Genomic DNA, 17,665 nt, shown 5'->3' on the forward strand with positions numbered 1-17,665 from the left:
CCCTCGTGGTTCACCCTCCATCCATTCAAATCTCCGCTCAGACGTTACTTCCTCCAGTAGCCCCCTGGTCATTTCACCACGCTGTGTGTTCCCCTTTACTACGCTCCCACCCTCTCACAGCCTGCTGTGTATCTGTGTGTGCACTGTCTCCCCCCTTTATCCCTGTGGTCCAACACATAGCCTCAGGCCACCAGCCATGTTTCAAGAGCTCAGAAGCTTGGGGTTCATGGCTCCCCTTCTGGACAGCACAGGCGTAGCACATTTCCATTGTCATGGAAGGCTTCAGTGGACAGGCGGTGTAGACGATCCGCTCCGAGGGCCGGGGCCCTGGGCCTAGACCAGTGCCAGGCCCCCAAGATGCATTTCATAGATATTTTAAACTATACTTTTACATACACTTCTTCAATGCAAGTAATCCATTCTGTCTCCTCAAACCTCCCTCTCAATTATCTTCCAAACCCTTCTTTAGCCCCTTCTCCCACCTCCCACATGCAGTAGGGCTGGCCAGACCCGGCTGGCACCCCGGGGCACACGGGAAGCCTCCAGCCTCACCGGTCCACAGTCAGATCCTGTGACGTCTTCCGGGGACTCATCCATGGTCTCCAGACCTGGCACCAAAACAGAGGGTCCTTGTCCAGTCCCGACGCATCCCCAGGAGCAGCGGCCCCCAGAGGGCTGGCCTGGGAGGCGAGAAGACCCCAGGAGCTAATGAGACCCTCCTGGGAGTCTTGTCACAACTGCCACTAGCGACTGAGCCCCCAGCTCTTGGGATGACCTGGCACTTCTCACTGACTCAAGGCGCTCGAGCCCCAGAGGCGGCCTAAGGATCACCACCACCTGCCAGGTAAGGAGACCACGGCTCGGAGACCGGGAATGACTGTCCTCTGACACACAGTGGACTGGGTCTGGAAGCCACCTTTGCCGACCACGAAGCTCACACAGGTGGCAAATCCCATGACACCTCCCTCAACCCGGGCACCCTCAGGGTCCCACAGGGTCCTAATCCCCTGCCTCCAGCCCCGCCTGCACGGCAGGCATGCAGAAAGGAGCTGGTCTTGGCTTCACCACCAGACGGGCCCCTCCTTCTTCGCCGAGGACAAATTTGACCATGTGACTTGCCAGCTCTGTCCCCCAGAAACAGGATAGTGGGGGAATGACAGCTGTGTGGGTCAGCGGCACTGCTGGCTATAAATAACCCCCTCATCTCTAACCGCATTTGGCCTTGGCAGACTGTAAGTAAGCCACAGACTCCCAGTGGGACATCGTGGCTTTGGGGCTCCCCGAGTATAGTGGCTTTTGTCGCAGGGAATCCGGAAGCCGTGCCCAAGACTGTGATCAGAGACATTGGTTCCCATTAGGGACAAGTCAGGGACAAGGGGCTCCTCAGCCCCAGCAGCTCGCAGAAACCTCGCACCTGTCGCACACCTGAGCTGTCAGGGGTGGGGTGGGGATAGGATAGTCATCCCATGGCCTCCTGCAAAGAGCCCTCCTCCGAGACACCCGCTGCCCCACGCTGGCACGGGCGGTGAGGTGCTAACAGGAGTGAGCCTACCGGTCAGCTGAGCCCAAGTCAAGGGCCTTGTCATGGACGTTGCCGGCTCTAAGCCCACCTTCTCCAGCTGCGTGACATCAAGCAAGCAACACTACCTCTCTGAGCCTCAGCTTCCTGTCTGAAGAGCGGGCAGTCCCCCCGCCCCCGGCCCCCGGCACATCGTCCTAGGTGAGCTAGCCTGCCAGCCGGTGTCCCTGCAGGTACCCCACACACCTGCAGAGCCCCCCGGCCCAGCGGCATGGGCGGAGCAGAAGGGGGCTTGCGGGCCTTGTCTTCTGCAGGCATCCCGTGCGTCCTCCCTGGCCGGGGACAGTGGTTCATCCTGAATACGGCTCAGAGCATCCTTGAGGAAGACACAGGAAGAGAGCTGTTGAGTGTCCTCACAGCGGAAGGGTTCCCTCCGAGCCCAGCCCAGCCCCAGCGACTCCAGGAGGGAGCCAGATCCCCACCCCTGCTGAGGAAAGCAGAGGGCACGCGGCCTGACCGTGGCCTTGTGCTCCTGGTCCTGCGGGCCAAACTCCCTCCTGCGAGCACCTCTCTGCTCAGCAGACAATGAGGCGCGGCAGCCCATTCTCTGGGGAGCTGGTCTGTCCAGCCAAGATGCGTCTGGGCCCCCCAGAGGGGCACCACAGGCTCCCAGGTCCCTCTCCTTCCTCTGGGTCCCATACAGCAGAGGCAGGGGTCTGCCCAGGGGCTCCGGGCGGACCTGTCCCTCAACCGTCAACAAGTCCCCAATGCTGCAGTCGGGTGTCTCCGGGCGGCACCCCCTCCCCCTGGCCTCTCCCAAAAGGCAAGCCGGGTGTGCAGGGAGGAGCCTCCCTGAGCCGGCTCCCACCCTGCAGAGCATTATTTAGGGACAGCTCAGCTCTGACCCATCGTCCACGAGGGGCTGGGGACGAGTCTGGGGAAGACCCCCCTGCCCCTTCTAGCCAGGTTCTAATGGGTGTTATTTGCTTCCCTCGCTGCCTCCCCCACTAGACCGTGAGTCCTTCAGGCCTTCAACGTGGCTTCACCTGGTCTGCACCCCCACCTTAGCCCGACACACATTAGGTGCTTAATAAATGTTTGATAGTTAGATGGAAAGGCAGAACCTGCAGAAAGACAGGTGCTCAGCACTTACTCAGCAAGCACTTATTAGGCTCTGACTGTGTGTCAGGTGCTATTCTAGGTGAGGGGAGAAAACAGAAGTGAATAAGTAACACCTGTCCATCCCCTTCTCACCTGCCCCCCAGCTCCTCATCTGCTCTCAGCAGAGCCCTGCATCGACTCCCAGCTAGGCCTCCTTCTTCCCCCGCCCCCCAGTCCTGCTCGCAGCGCCAGGGAGCCCTCCTGGCATGCACTCTCCCACCTACAAGGCGTCCCTTGGCTCCCCCCCAGTCTGGGATGAGTTCAATGATGGAGTGGGGTACTGTAGGCCATCCATGGGCTGCCAGGGGTGCCCCTGATGCTCCTCACTCGGGTTTCTGCTCATGGCAGCCTCCCTGCCCCTCCCCACCCTGGTTCGTGCCTGCCTCTGCACCTCTGCATATGCTGTTCCTTCTGCCTGGATGGCACGTCTTCCTAGGAAGGATGTGGGTTGCCTGCACCTCACTCTCTGCCCCTCCCTTCCATACCCCACTCAGCATCAGAGCAATCCCACTGAAACAGAAACAGGATCAGGTGGTTCCCCTGTTTCCAACCTCTGAAGCTTCCCACTATACGGAAAGAGAAAACCCCTGCCCAGGGACATTGCCCCCACCCTCCTTCTGCTCCTTAAAGAGACCCTGCTCCCCCCCATGTCAGAGCCCTGTACCCCCAGTGCCTGCTGTCTGCCTCTCTTTCTGCCCCTCTGCCCAGCTAACCAGCTCCCCTCTGGGCTCAGCTTAAAGGCCAAATCCTCAACAAGGCCTTCCCTGGTCCTCCCCCAAATTAAATCCACTCTCTCCCTCAAGCATCTCCTCCTAACGCTGAGTTTGGGACCTTCCCGTTGTCTGTGTCATGTCCAGCATCCTCACAGACCAGGAATCTCAACCCTGGCTGCACCGTAGAATCACCCAGAAGCTTGTAACAGTCACAAAGCAGGGCCTCAGCCCACAGCCCCTGCAGCCAGACGGGCCTGGGTACCAGCATCGTGCTGTGGGCGCCAGGCCCGCTGACCCGCGGTGCCTGATGCCGCCTCTTGCATGGATCCGCCTGCTTCCCGCGTGATCAGAATGAAGCACTTCTGCCAGTGTCTTATGGGCACCACTGGAAAGAGGCAGAGAAGGGAAGTGGAGGAGAGAGAGGGCAGAAGAGAAAGGAATGAGAGGAAGAGGAGGGAACCAGATGGAGAATGGGAGAAACAGAAACTCCGCTTGGAAGCCAGCAGGAGAGCGACAGCAAGGAGGACAAAGGAGCGGGCCAAGGAGAGCTGGGAGGGCAGCATCAGAGACCAACTCTGCCGCACCAGTCTATGCTGTTCGGATTTCCTTCCGATGCCCAAGCTGACTTCAGCTTGGTTCCACAAATACTTCCTGAGCATCAGCTAAGGGACAGGCCCTGTTCCGGAGCTGGGGATACCACCACGGATAAAACTCAGAACCCCTGCCTCGGGGAGGTGACCTGATGGGGAGGAGGGGCCATCATAGAAGACGATGCTACCCCCCTTCATGTGACAAGTGACAAAATCACTGCTCAGAGAGGGAGAGTGACTTGTCCGAGATCACACAGCACACGGGATGGGAGAACAGAACCAGAGCGCAGGTCTTGAACTGGATCCGGGCTTTCTCTCACCCTGTCGACCCCTCTCTGCTCAGTCTGGTCAACCCTTCCTGCCCTCCTTTACTCACGGGAGCAGTGACCCCCAATTTCACAGCAATTTAGCTTTCATGTGCAATTATTTTGAAAGATAAGCAAAAAGAAGAACATGAGGAATACAGAGCAATCCAGACACAAACATGATCCATGTGTTAGAATATACCCTTTTGGGGCACCTGGGTGGCTCAGTTGGTGAAGAGACTGCCTTAGGCTCAGGTCAGGATCCTGGAGTCCCGGGATCGAGTCCCACATTGGGCTCCCTGCTCGGCAGGGAGTCTGCTTCTCCCTCTGACCTTCCCCCCTCTCATGTTCTCCCTCTCTCTCTAATAAATAAATTAAAAAAAAAAAAAAAAAAAAAAAGAATATACCCTTCCGGGCTTTCTTCTTTGCAGAGACATTTAAATTCTTCCAAAAGTCTGTTTCTACAGAATGTCCATTTTTGCTTTGTGCATTTCTCATGTGATGATATCGAAGGACCATCTCCCCACAAGTTCCTCTGTAATGTGGTGTTTTATAGCCGTCTAATAGCTGTTGATGTATGGAACGCCTTCACTTACAAAGGCCGTTCCTTCTCATGGGACATTTAGGTAGTTTCCAATGTTCACCAACTATAAACAGTGCCGAGGTGCCTTTAACATCTGACAAATATTCAGAATAGAACAGAATCTCGAGCTTTCCCGTATTTATTTTGTAACACATTTGATATCTCTGCATAAGGCCACTAACCATTCTTATTTCCTTGTACATTACTTGTACCTTTGTGGCTTTGCTACGTTATTTTTTTGACATCACTCACCTGTGTGAAAGCCCTCGATACCAAGTGTGCAAGAGTCACCTCTGAACAGACGCAGAGTGAGCCAGGAGGGGCCGCCTGGGACCTGCCCAACAAGGAAACGATTCTCGTAACCGCCACCAGGGGTCGCTCCGCACACACGTCCGTAATCCCGACGCTACGGTCACCAGGAGCAGGATCTCAGCTCGGGCACGACAGCCTGACGCTGGCATTTGTAAGTGTGTGACCTGCCCTCTCCCTGCACAAGCCTCCCTCTAGGCCAGGCCACGGTCCCTGGGCTGTGCCCTGCCGCAGCAGTCTGCAGACCAAGTCTCCACTGCCGCACCTGTCCGTCTCCCCTATAAGCTTTCAAAGAGCGGGCTCACCCTTCCAGCCCCGGTGCCCGCACACTGCCCGCGACATGGCAGGTACTCAGGGCACGCTCGCTAGAAAGTGGACGCATCCGCAGGCAGGCCCTTCTTGTCTTGCAAACCACAGTCCTCTTAAATTTCCTTTCACCCACACCCTGAGCAGAAACCCCCTCCCCGGACAGCTCCCCAGGCCAGGCGTTGTCCCTGCCGTGGCCCGTTCCTTCAGGACCTGAGTCCCGAGTGATCTGCTCTGGAAACTGGCAAGTTGTGATCCCAGGCAAGTCATGTGCCTCCCCTGGACTGTGGGGTGGGTACAAGGAGGCAGATCCCTGCCTGGCTACCTCAGCACTGATGAGATCCTGTTTGGAAAAGTGCTTGTAAATACGAAGCAAGTAAACCATCTTCCCATGATGATAACATCACCATAACTCACACCTCGACGCCCAGCGGGAGTCATCAGACGTATCCAATGGGCCGCTGTGTGGGCAGGGGCGACGGGGGCTCCCTGATGATTTGTAATGGTTTTCTATCCGATGCACACCTCCCCAGGGCTAGACACTGCTCCAGGTTTCCTGGTTTCTAGGCCTTCCTCCAGCACCGCCATTGTGAGGCGTCCCCTCGCTGGAAGGTTCCATTTGCCACGGACAGCGGAGCAAATATTCACACACTCGTGCAATGTTCTCAGAACTCTGCCTACAGTTTCTCAGGTGTTCGGTTCTACACCAAGACCCGGAAGGGCACCGGCAATTTTGTTATCAATAAGCTCTAGCATTTAAATTTGAAATCTCAGCTACATGTCCCCGCGAGCTAGTAACTGGCTGGCACTTTACATCTCCCCAGCGGCCCTTTCTTGTCCTCTTGCTCTCAAGATGGCCCTTTTAGACTCCAAAATGCTCCAAGTCAGGACTGTCACAGCCCTCTGAGAGTAAGACAGAGCCTGGCAGACTGTCACACCCCATGGTCCTGGGTCCAGCCCCCATTCTAAATGCCAGGGCCCCCAGCAGTGACCCACAGGCTGTCAGTCCCCTTCCTCAGCCCCACGCCCTGCACTCAGATGGTTTGGTCATCCTGTGTAGGCGGGGGGTCTGTCTTGGGCACTTTCCAGTCCCTGTACCCAGCTAAAAAGCCCAAGCCAAGCGTAGGCACCAAGTGAGCACCCATGAGATGCTAATTACTAAGCCCCTGACCAGTATGCGCTGGAGGGGCACCACGAGCCCCACCACTTTGTATCTCTGTGACCCTGGGCAGGTCATGAGCCTCTCTGTGCCCCTACTTCCTCATCTGTGAAATGAGAATAAAATAGTGCCTCCCTCCGAAGATTGTGGATGGGCTAAATCAGTGACAGATATAGAGCCCAGAAAACAGTGTCTGGCACAAAGATGCTCTAGTGAGTGTTGGGGATCGTCAGCATCCACCCACACAAAGCTGGCGAAGGAGCACATGTTCCTACCATCAAGGGACTGGAACCCACAGTTTACCGCCATGCGGGTCTTCATAACTTTCATCCAGAGGGACACTTGTCACGGGTTGAATGGTGTCCCCCAGAATTCCCAAGTTAAAGCCTTAATCTCCAGAATCTCAGAATGTGACCTGATTTGGAAATGGGGTCTTTGCAGATGCAATTAGTTACAATGAGGTCCATTCGTGTGACCGATGTCCTTATGAAAAGGGGACACTGGGCACAGAGACAGACGTGCAGACAGGGAAGACACAGAAAGAAGATGGCTTCCACCAGCCCAGGAGAGGGGCTGGAACAGACCCTCCCACAAAGTCTCAGAGAGAACCAACCCTGCCGACACCTTGACTTTGGACTTCAAGTTCCAGAACTGCTGTTCAAACCACTCAGCTCATGGTCCTTCATTACAGCAGCCCCAATAAATGACCATTTCCATCTATCATGGTTTATCTTCCAGAATTACAATAAGGTGCCAATATTAAATGTACACTGGTTTCCTTTTATCTGATGGATAGAACGGAGGAAGAATGAATAGATCACACAGAAGAGAAACAAGAGCATAAAGTAATTTTTTTAAATGGCCACAGGGAAACTCATTATCAATATGATCTAAGCAGAGAGACACCGTAGAGCATTTAAAATTCTAGTTAATTTGAAATAGAAAAATTTGACTTTTTTTTGTTAGTTTGTTTAACTAGTAGTCTTCTTTGGGTAAGGTTGCTCACTGATTGCTCCTTAAATGTAAACTGACCTGGTGGAAAGAAGCAGGATCTTGATCTCTTGGGAGGGGCTGAGTTAACTCTCTCTTTTCAGGAAGGCAGGCTGGTGCAGGAGAAACAGAGCACTTTGGACTCCCATCAAATCTGGATCAAGTTCCAGTTCTGTTCCCTACTAGCTGTGTGACAACAGATCTGAGCCTCGATTTCCTTACATGCGGGGTGGGGATACCAATAGCGCCCACCTCATAGTCTTCTTGAGCATTAAATGAAATAATGCCTTTGAAAACTCCCAGGAGGGTGCTGAGCACAGAGCAGGAATATCTTAAACGTTAGTTTTTACTCTTCTGTCAGTCAAATGAATAAACAGAGGTCCAATCTGCCCTTGCTTGCAGATCTTAAGAAACTTGCCCAAAGTCACACAGCTAGTAAGTAAGAGAACCAGAAGGGGACCCAACCCTGTGTGTTTTCCACTGCTAGTCTTGGGGACCTTCTGTGTGCTGATGGTGTGGGCTACAAAGATCCATCAGACACAGACCCTGCCCTCAAGGAGCTCACAGTCTGACGGAGGAGAAATGAAGATGCACATACAGCACCGTCGGCAGGGAACCATCTCCACCTTTGGGGCTGTGCGGGAGGTGGGAGAGGGGCCGTCACCTTCGACGGAGGGGATGGACTGGGAAGACTTCACGGGCACATGGCAGTTACACAATAGTGCACACCCAAAGGGGCTCATCTGGCACGGGGCCTGGCACACAGCGGGGACTCTAACTGCTGGAGAGATGGATGGACAGGAGGGAGCGGATGATAAGGGGTAAAGGGTAGCTGGTTGGCTCCCTGTAGAGTGGCTGGATGGAGGGATAGACGGGCAGGTGGTAGGGTGAACGAGATGGTGGAGGGTAGGTAGACAAGCAGATGGATGGATATGCAAACAAGTGGGTGGTCCGCGGTGGACAGGTGGATGGGTGGATGAGAAGGTGGACAGATGGCTAGTGGGGTGACTGCACTGAAGGATGGGTAGGTGAAGGTGTATGACTAGCTGTGCATTTAGGTGGGGAGGTGACTGATGGAACCAGGATGGATGGATGGGGCTGCTGGGGTTGGATGAGTGGATGAAGAGGAAGACTGGGGAATGAGGAGCTGGTGATTAACACGTGGCTGTAGGCTAAAGTTAGAGAAAAATCAAAAAATCACTCGCGCCCTGGGTTGCGGCCACTTACCGGGCTGCAGGGACCAGCAGCGGCGGCACTGCGCGCTCTCTCCCCCAGGGCCTGGGCCCCCAGCGCCTCGCGCAGGCTCTGGTTTTGCTGGGCGAGGTCCTCCACCTGGCCCTGCAGGCCGATCTCCGACAGCTTGAGCTCATAGACGCAGCAGCGCAGATCCTCCAGCTGCCCGCGGAGCCGGCGCTCGGTGGCGCGCTGCTCCCGAAGCCGGCGCTCCGCCTCGTCCCGCTCGCGCTCGCCACGCTCCGCCCGCGTCTGCAGGGCGCGCAGCTCCGCGGCCTCCCCGGGGTCGCCCCGGAGGCCGGCCGTGCCGAGGGGGCGGGGGCGGGGGCTGCCCGGGGCCGGGGCGTCCAGCTCAGCCAACAGGAGGCCAGCCGCGCGACAGAGGCGCCGCACGTCCCGCTCCAGCCGCTGCACTTGCTGCCGCAGGCCGCGCTCCTGCTCGCGCAACAGGCCCAGCTGGAGCCGCTGGGTCCGCCGGCCCCGCTCCAGGGCCGCCGCCTGCCGCCCCAGCGCCTCGTCCTTGCGCCGCAGCCGCTCCCGCAGCCGCCGGGCCGCGCGCTCCTTCTCCAGAACCTACAAGTTGGCGGTGGATGAGGGCGTCAGGAAGCCAGCCCCCGACACACTGTCGCTCACACTGTCTTTATTTTAAACTTCCATGTTTCGTGCATGGGGTTTTTTTTTCATGCATTAATTTTTGCATTAAAATATTGCATCAAATATTATTTATTTCATTACTGAATTTTTTGGCGCCCGCGCAGATTTTGCAGGGGAGGAGTGCCTCCCCCACCTCACCCTCCTAGGAGCCCTGCACCCGGGAGCTCCCTGGGTCCTTGCAAGGAAACTGTGCTGGGCCACGTGGGCATCAGCTGGTGCACACGGAGAGGGCCGCACCAGTGGTTTCAGTACTGAATACCTCCACACCAGTTTGTAAAGAACTGTGGCCTGGACCCATCTGAGTTTCCCCACGTCCACCCAGGACCTCCCAGATCTCTCCATTTCCCTAACCCTAATGGGTTAATGCCTAACCCTGCTAAGGTCAGCCGGCCCTGGCTTCTGGCTGGTGAGACACTGCACGCAGCTGTTCCTTATTGTGCATACCCCCAAGCACTGGGCACTGTCACTAACCCCTTGGGACGCTCAGAAGCGGCTAGCACAGTATCACTGTGCTACAGGTCACTACGGCCAGGATTCGAACCTCCGTGTATCTGACTCAAGGCTTTTTCTCAAGGTCTGGACAACACATCTCTCTGTTCTTGGACCCAGCCCTCTGCCAGCCCTGGAGCTGTAAGCTGGGCCGGGGTGACCCGGCCAGGGTGAAAACGGGAGTCCTTGCCCAATTCCACGAGGGTGGCACTGTCTCCATGTTAAGCTCTGTCTCAGGCCCTAGTGCGTGCCGAGAGCTGGCCGCTGCTGTGGCCCAGGAGAGCTTACAGAAGACAGCACAGAGCACAGTAGAAGAGGTAAGCCCGGGGACGGCTCGGCAGACTTTGTCTGACAGCTTGTTCTTGGGGGATGTGGGGCAGATGAAGCTGGAGTCCGATTCCCTGGCAGGAAAACCGCTCCCAGCTATCCCGGAATCAGCTCCATCACCGATTGGTCTGTCTTTATCGGCTTTCAGAACGACCACAGGTCACTACAGAAACAAGGTCACTTTGCATATGCAAATGCTTTCCTGGGAACAGGACAAGAGGGCAAAACTGCCACTCGGCAAATATCAGGTACACAAGGCAGAAAAAAACTCATCCATGCACTCCTATAAAACTTGCTCTGAAACGTGGACATTACTAGAGGTTCAGGGCTGTAGCTGGGCCAAGTGGTCTCGGAGGGACCCTGAGCAGGCACCCCCACGCCTCTGAACTTGTGCCCCTCATCTGGAAGTGGGGTTTCCTGATAGGTCTTCCCAGGAGTGTAGAGACCACATGACACGCTAATAAGGACATGCGTTCCGAAGAGGCCATAGCATCCTACAGACCTGCTGGTCCCGCGGTGCCTCTGAGCCCCCCGACAGCATTGTCCCTGCTCCCACCCTCGTCCTCTGTCTCCCACTCACGCTGGGAATATCTCGTGACTGCAAGGGGCTGTGGCTGAGGCCCCTCAGAAATCCTACATGGATATAGGGCATGGCCCAACACATCTTTATTGAAGTATTTTCCACCGAGAGATTACATCCTTCGCGGTGGGATCCCATACAATGCCACTACCTCTCAGGGGACACCTCCTCTCAGGACACAGATGAGAGCATGCTGGGGGGGCGGGGGAGGACATTAACGGTACTTTCTGCAGCCGGACTTCAATGCAGAGGGGAGAATGCACTTGCATGTCTCCCTGGCGTCTCGAAGACGAATTTCAATTTAAATGAGCTCCTTATCTTTCCACGCTCCACATCCTGTCTCTGTTCACCCCTTTCCTGCTCTTTTGACTGCTCCCCACTCTGAGAAAATACTTTCCCCCCGTGTCCTGTGACACGCACACATGTGCCATGGAAACAGAAGTTTCACAAAACAGCACTCCTTGTATACCAATGCCCTTTCTTATTTCCTAGTTGATTCCGTTTTTAAGATGCTGGTTGCAACACGGACCTCATCTCACAACCCACAAGCGGGCGTCCACCTGCAGTTTGATGGTCGCTGTTGGGCTGTCCAGGGGGGTGGGGTGGGGTGGGGGAGGCTCTGAGAGCCGCATGCAGCCGTCCTGGGAGCCTGTCATTTCTGCCTCTGCAGTATTCCCCAAGTGTGCCCTACCTCCAGCCTTCATCATCTCCCCTGGAATCTTGCAATAAAGGCTAATATTTACAAAAGCAGCTGGTATTATTTACTGTTACTGTTGTGAGTGTTTTACACGTACTAACTCAATTAGCCCACACAACGACCCCAGTCGGTTGGTACTATATCATTCCCATTTCACAGAGGAGGAAACTGAGACCCAGAGAGGCTAAATCACTTGCCCCAGGTCACACAGCCAGGCAGCGTCAGAGTTAAGGTTTGGCACGACTCACTGCCTGTCCAAAGCACTAACTTGTCCCCGTGCCTCCACCATCTCTCTCTCTCTCTCTCTTTCCCAGGCAATTAGAATAATTTCCCCAAAACCCTGTCCTGAGCCTCTCCTGCTAAAGTCCCCTAAAGCCTGCTCCTCATTGCAGTCAATATTTGGTCCACACCGTGGTCCTGGCAACCTGGCCCCTCTGGAAGCCTCCTGTCTTGCCAGTGCCCTCTCTATGGTCACACCCTCTGCTCTGGCTCCAGTATGTTCTCCCACACTCCCGTGCCTATGCACAGGCTGTTGTCCACACCTCACACGCCCTTCCCGTGAGGGCCAACTCAGTTGGCTCAGTTCTCTGTAGCTCCCCTCTACCCCCCGACTCCATGCACACACACTGTGCCTGCACCTTCCCCCCGGCACCTGGCATCCAACTGGGGAGTTACTTGTCTCCTATCCACGCCCCCACCTGCATGCCGGCTCCTGAGAGCAGGAACCCTACATCAGTCATCAGCTTGTCCCTAGGCCCAAGCTGGCTTCCCTGGGGCCAGGCACAAGGGCCACAGAAATGAACCTCTGGCCAAAGCTCCCAGTGAGGGCATGGCCCCTGCAGGTCACCCAATGCTCTCACCAACCCCCTTCCCCCGCAACAGATCCCACCCGGAACCCTGGTGAGTCAGGCAGGGCGAGATGCGGATCCCATTGTACAGATGGAGCAGTTGAGGCCCTTGCCCCAGGTGCCGCAGCCCCTGCCTGCACAGTTGGAATCAAGACCCCTCTAAGCCCCCTGGCTGGGATCTCCCAGCACCCCACCACCACTACCCACCATTGTCTTTGCTCAGCTGCAGCTGCCGCCTCCTCCAAGCACACGGGGCCACCCTGCTGGGTCAAGAAACAAGGTCTGGAAAGAAGAGGGGACATGGTACCTGGCTGGCCAGCTCCCCCAGCAAGGCTTGCAGCTTCTCCTGGGCTTGGGCAGCGGCGCTCCTTTCCTGTGCCACGCGGGCGCTCAGCGGCGCCACTGTCCGGAGGAGGTGTCTTCCGGAGAGCTCCAGCTCCTGGGTTCTGCGGCACGGAAGCAGGAAGGTGCTTACTCAGGAGGCCGTGAAAAGGGCCTAACATTTTCACTGACGCTGAGGCCAACCTTTTTTTTTTTTTTTGGTTCATTTGGCCAATTTGAAATTCTGACAAAATCACATTTTGTGAAACATTCATACATATGTAAGATGATTTAGAATACTTCAAAGGTATCTATGGAATAATAATGCACCATGCATCAGGAATCTTAAGACTGTTCTCCCTAAGCCGGTAATCCCAAGTTCAGGTGAAACCAACAAAGAACTGAGCCAGAGACACGTGGCCTAAGAGCTTCATCTGTGTTGTTTCAGTCAAGCCTCACATTACCAGCTTGCGGGTGAGTTCCCTTACCCTTACTTCACACACCAGAAAACTGAGGATCAGAGAGGCCAGGCAACTTGCCCGAGGTCACACAGCATTCTCGAGCCCAGACCATCTGACTCCTGAACTCATACTTTTAACACTATGCTCCACTGCCTCCCATCTGAGCTACGCTCTTCCGAATCTCTTCCAAGGAAATGATTGAAATTCAGAAAAAAGTTTCCACAATTAAAATCACTAATCTTTGTATTACTTACAGAAGAGAGAAGGTGGAAACAGCCTCATAGTTAGGGACGGCCAAGCCACATGAAGCCTTTTCTTATCCTGGGGGAATGTTGAGCACACCTTCACTCCTCGGCCCGAGTCCACACAGGGGGGCCCGCTGCCCCAAGACACACTCTGCCTCCCTGGGTCAGGCCCTACCTCTGCTTCCTGACTCTGCCACCAACCAGCCATAAGGCCTTCACTGGGCTTGCTCCCCACCCTGACCCATAGTCTCCTTATCTGTAAAATAGAGGTCATTGTACCTAGCTCGGAGCGTTATTGTGGAGATTGAATGAAACGTTGCATGATGATCAATAATAAGGCCAAGAGTCTCCTCTCTTGCTCTAGTTCTGAGGCCCTGAGGAAGACTCGTGTAAGTGACAGAAGGAAGTGTGTCTTTTGTGATCAAGTTCCTTCTAAACTGAACCGAGGAGTGGTCCCAGGTTATAAACCCCAGGTTTATAAGCAAGCTGAGCACCTGCTTGCTTATAAAACGTGGTGATATCTGAAAGGGACAAGAAAAGCCTCTCTTTTCAGTTTTAGGACTTTGGCCTCCAGCACTATAAGACGATGCACGTATGTTGCTTTAAGCCACCAAGTTTGCAGTATTTTGTTTTCACAGCCCTCGGGAACTGATACGCTCACAAATAGGAAATAGGTGATGAAGTACCATTTTTCATGGATTAACGACCAGTTAAACAAACATTAAGACGCAGTGCTGCAGAGTGCTATGAAGCCAGGAGACCCCACCAGGGCAGCAGGAGAAATGGCTGGCTGCTATCACCACCCTGGGCAGGCCACCTGGGTTCAAGTCCGAGCCCCCCGACGTGGCTGGATGTGTGCGTGACCGTGGAGAGGTCACTTAACTGCCCTGCGTCTTCATTTCCCCATCTATAAATTGAGGATAACGCTATCATCTGACTTGGGGTATTGTTTTAAGGATTAAATACGTGAATATGTAAACAAACATGTAAACCATGCCTGGAACCGAGTAAACACTCAAGTGTAGAGCTACTGATAAATCTGTGGCATTTAGGTTGGAGATGAATACACATGATTGCTAGGGTAGTGAAGATGGGAGTGGGTTTTCTTTCTCAAATTTCTAACTACACTGTTTATTCTTTTTATCATAAATACTTTTTTAAAGATTTTTATTTATTTCAGGGGAGGGAGGAGCAGAGGGAGAAAGAAACTCAAGCAGATGCTGTGCTGAGCATAGAGCTCCACATGGGGCTCGATCTCACGACCCTGGGATCACAACCTGAGCTGAAACCGAGAGTCAGGCGCTTAACCGACTGCACCACCCAGGCGCCCCATAATAAATACTTTAGAATTTTAACCCTTTCATCAAAGTGAACCCCAATGTACACTACTAACCTTTACCATACCCTGGCGAGATGACACCCATGGTGAAATAAACCCATTGTGCATTCAAACCCTGGCTTCCCCTCTTAGTGACCCTGGATAACGCAGTCCATCCTCCCCGCCCCAGCTCCCCTCATGCAGGATAGTGTGGCCCACCTTCCGAGAACAGAGGACACAGCCCACATTTCCCCACAGGCAGGTCCAGGATGCTCCCTTCCAGAGCGGCCTCACCCCGGGCCCCAGCCCCAGAGGCCCCCTCCCCTCCATTGCTCATGGTACCCCTAGGGCTCTCCTTGCATAGAGGGGTCTCCACTGGTAAGGGTTTCCCACCATTGTCCCCGGGCTCGATGACTTTCCGGTTTTCACTGCCAGTCTTTCCAGAGAAAGATTTAAATCCACAACCACGTGGGGTTACAGTGCAGCTCTCTCCAGGGCTGGGAGGCCCTTCCTTCCCTGGGTCGCAACCCCCAGGATTTATGTTATGGGCTGATTTGTGTCCCCTCAAATTCGCATATTGAAATCCTACCCTCCAGGACCTCAGAATGTGACCGTATTTGGAGACGGGGCCTTTACAAAGGTAGTTGCGTTAAAATAAGGTCATCTGGGTGGGCCCGGATCCAATCTGATGGGGGTCCTTACAAGAAGCGGGGATTAGGACACAGACACGCACAGAGGGATGACCACGTGAGGACACAGGGAGAAGGCAGCTGTCTACACACCACGGAGAGAGGCCTCAGAAGGAACCAACCTGCCCATACCTTGAACTTGGACTTCCAGCCTCCAGGACTGTGAGATAGTACAGTTCTGTTAAGTCCCCCAGTCTATGGTACTCTGTTAAAGCAGCCTGAGCAAACTGACATAACTCAGCACATGATTCTGGGGTGGGCTAGTGCAGGTGGTAGAATGAGTGAGAACGAATGAATGAATGAACGGGGCATGAATGAATGAATGAATGGACAATCACATAAAGTAACAAAACAACTTTTCTGATATGTGAATTTCTTCCTGTAAAAAGTCTTACAAAGAGGAAAAAGATAAAAAGCACATGTAAATACACATTTAATGACTTGCCTTCATTAAAATGAAGGAAAATACAAAAAATGGTGAAGTCCCAGACAAATCCAAGACACTTGGCTGCTGGGATCGTGGTAAGCCTGTCTGGATGGATCCCAGGCATTACCGTCCTGCAATTCCATGGTGGATTTCTCCCCTGACATGCATGCAGGACCCCACCTCACTCTGCTGGCCTCAGGATCAGGTAACGGTCATGAACGAGCATGGGCCTGGAGGACCTGGGCTCACATGCCAACCTCTGGACCCCATCGCTTCCACCAGGAGAACAGTACCCAAGTCAGGAAGGTCAGCAGTGAGAAATAAGCAGAGAGAGTCTGCTGTAATGACAGAAGAGCTAAAAGGCCAGACAGAGAGGACCGGCAACCCAGAGATAAGCCACTGACAGGCACCCTTCCTGCCCCTGTGGCCAGAGGGACATGCGGGGAGGACGCAGTGATATTGGGCCCAGGAGCCAGCCACCAGGTGGGGGAGGACCAGAGAGGAGCCCGAAAGCATGGCTGGGTCGCTGTGGGATGTCACCCCTAGCAGGAGAGGGGAAACCCTGGTCTCTCCCTTCCTCCTCCCTTCGGTGCCTTCCACTGGCTGGACCCCCATGGAAGCTGGAGCTCAGGAGCCTGGGACACGGTGCGGGCTCAGCCCTGACCTGCGGAGCAGAGGACAGGACAGGACGGAGGAGGAACCAGAGGTGGGGCTGCCCCGGGCATCCGCATCCTCAGCCGCAAAAGCAATTCAACACACTGATCTAAGCCCATTAGGATGCCCAGGATTCGCTAAATACACCAAGAGGAGGTGCAAACACTGTATTTACCTGCTCCTCAGCCCGGCCTTGGACATCACGGACTTGTCCACAGTTGCCAAGAGCTTTCGCTTGGAGGATTCCAGCTGCTTCCTGAGCGCGCCCGTATCCACTTCTGGGCTTCCGGCTGCTTCGTCCGCAGGACGGCCCCGCTCCTCACCACTGTCCTCTGAGTCCTGAAATACCCAGCAAGTGTCGATCTTCACATCAACGTTCATTATGTCAAGCCCATCACTGGTGGGCACTCTGACAACGTAGCTGAAGCTTTTCTCGGTCCGTCCCGTAGCCGTGGGCTCCATCCCATACAAAGCTCCCGGGTCAGGACTTCGTGACATTAAGTAGATTTGCAACACTGACTCTCTGGAGATCTCGAGATGTCCGCAGGGCCTTCAGATTGCGCAGGAGAATAACCTTTGAGGAGGGTAAGAACAGGTGAATTATTCACGAGTGGGCCTTGGGTTTCATTCACACGCATCATACAATATGAATGAACGCCTCTCGGTTTACAAGCTGGCGTGCCACCCAAAGCAAGAAAACATCGCAGAAAGGTCACTTGGAATTAAATGCTTAATGATGTGCACAGAGAGGTAAGATGAAATTTCCAGGCAGGACCATCAGAAATATAAATTCTCGGCGGTGCAGCTCAAGTTTCACCCTCCTATATGAGTGAATGAAACTCTATGCTTCCTCTCTGAGGATCGGAAACATTAATCAGGGACCTAGGGCTAGTGCTGCACTCTGAGTATCGCCCGAGATCTCGGTCACATCACCCTAGCTGGTCCAGCTGTGCCGGTAACCCTAGGAGGTGAGCATTATCAAACCCATTTTGTAGATGGTGAGACAGAGGCTCACTTCCTAGGTAATCCTAGGAAGTGGGCATTATCATAGCCATTTTGTAGATGGTGAGACAGAGGCTCCAGAAGG

The 17,665-nt window shown here is 54.5% G+C and overlaps 1 protein-coding gene across 1 annotated transcript in view; it reads right to left on the reverse strand.

Annotated features, from left to right (window-relative positions):
• Positions 1-17,040, reverse strand: part of CUNH4orf50 (chromosome unknown C4orf50 homolog) — a 46,474-nt gene extending 29,434 nt beyond the window's left edge. Inside the window, 4 exon segments of the mRNA XM_035004364.1 lie at positions 8,863-9,441; positions 12,314-12,385; positions 12,771-12,909; positions 16,754-17,040. Of these exon segments, the coding sequence (XP_034860255.1) occupies positions 8,863-9,441; positions 12,314-12,385; positions 12,771-12,909; positions 16,754-17,040 (1,077 nt within the window).
• Between the last annotated feature and the right edge of the window lie 625 nt (positions 17,041-17,665).

Source organism: Mirounga leonina, unplaced genomic scaffold (assembly GCF_011800145.1).
Source record: "Mirounga leonina isolate KUSES-001 unplaced genomic scaffold, KU_Mleo_1.0 Mir_129, whole genome shotgun sequence".
Classification (NCBI taxonomy): domain Eukaryota; kingdom Metazoa; phylum Chordata; class Mammalia; order Carnivora; family Phocidae; genus Mirounga; species Mirounga leonina.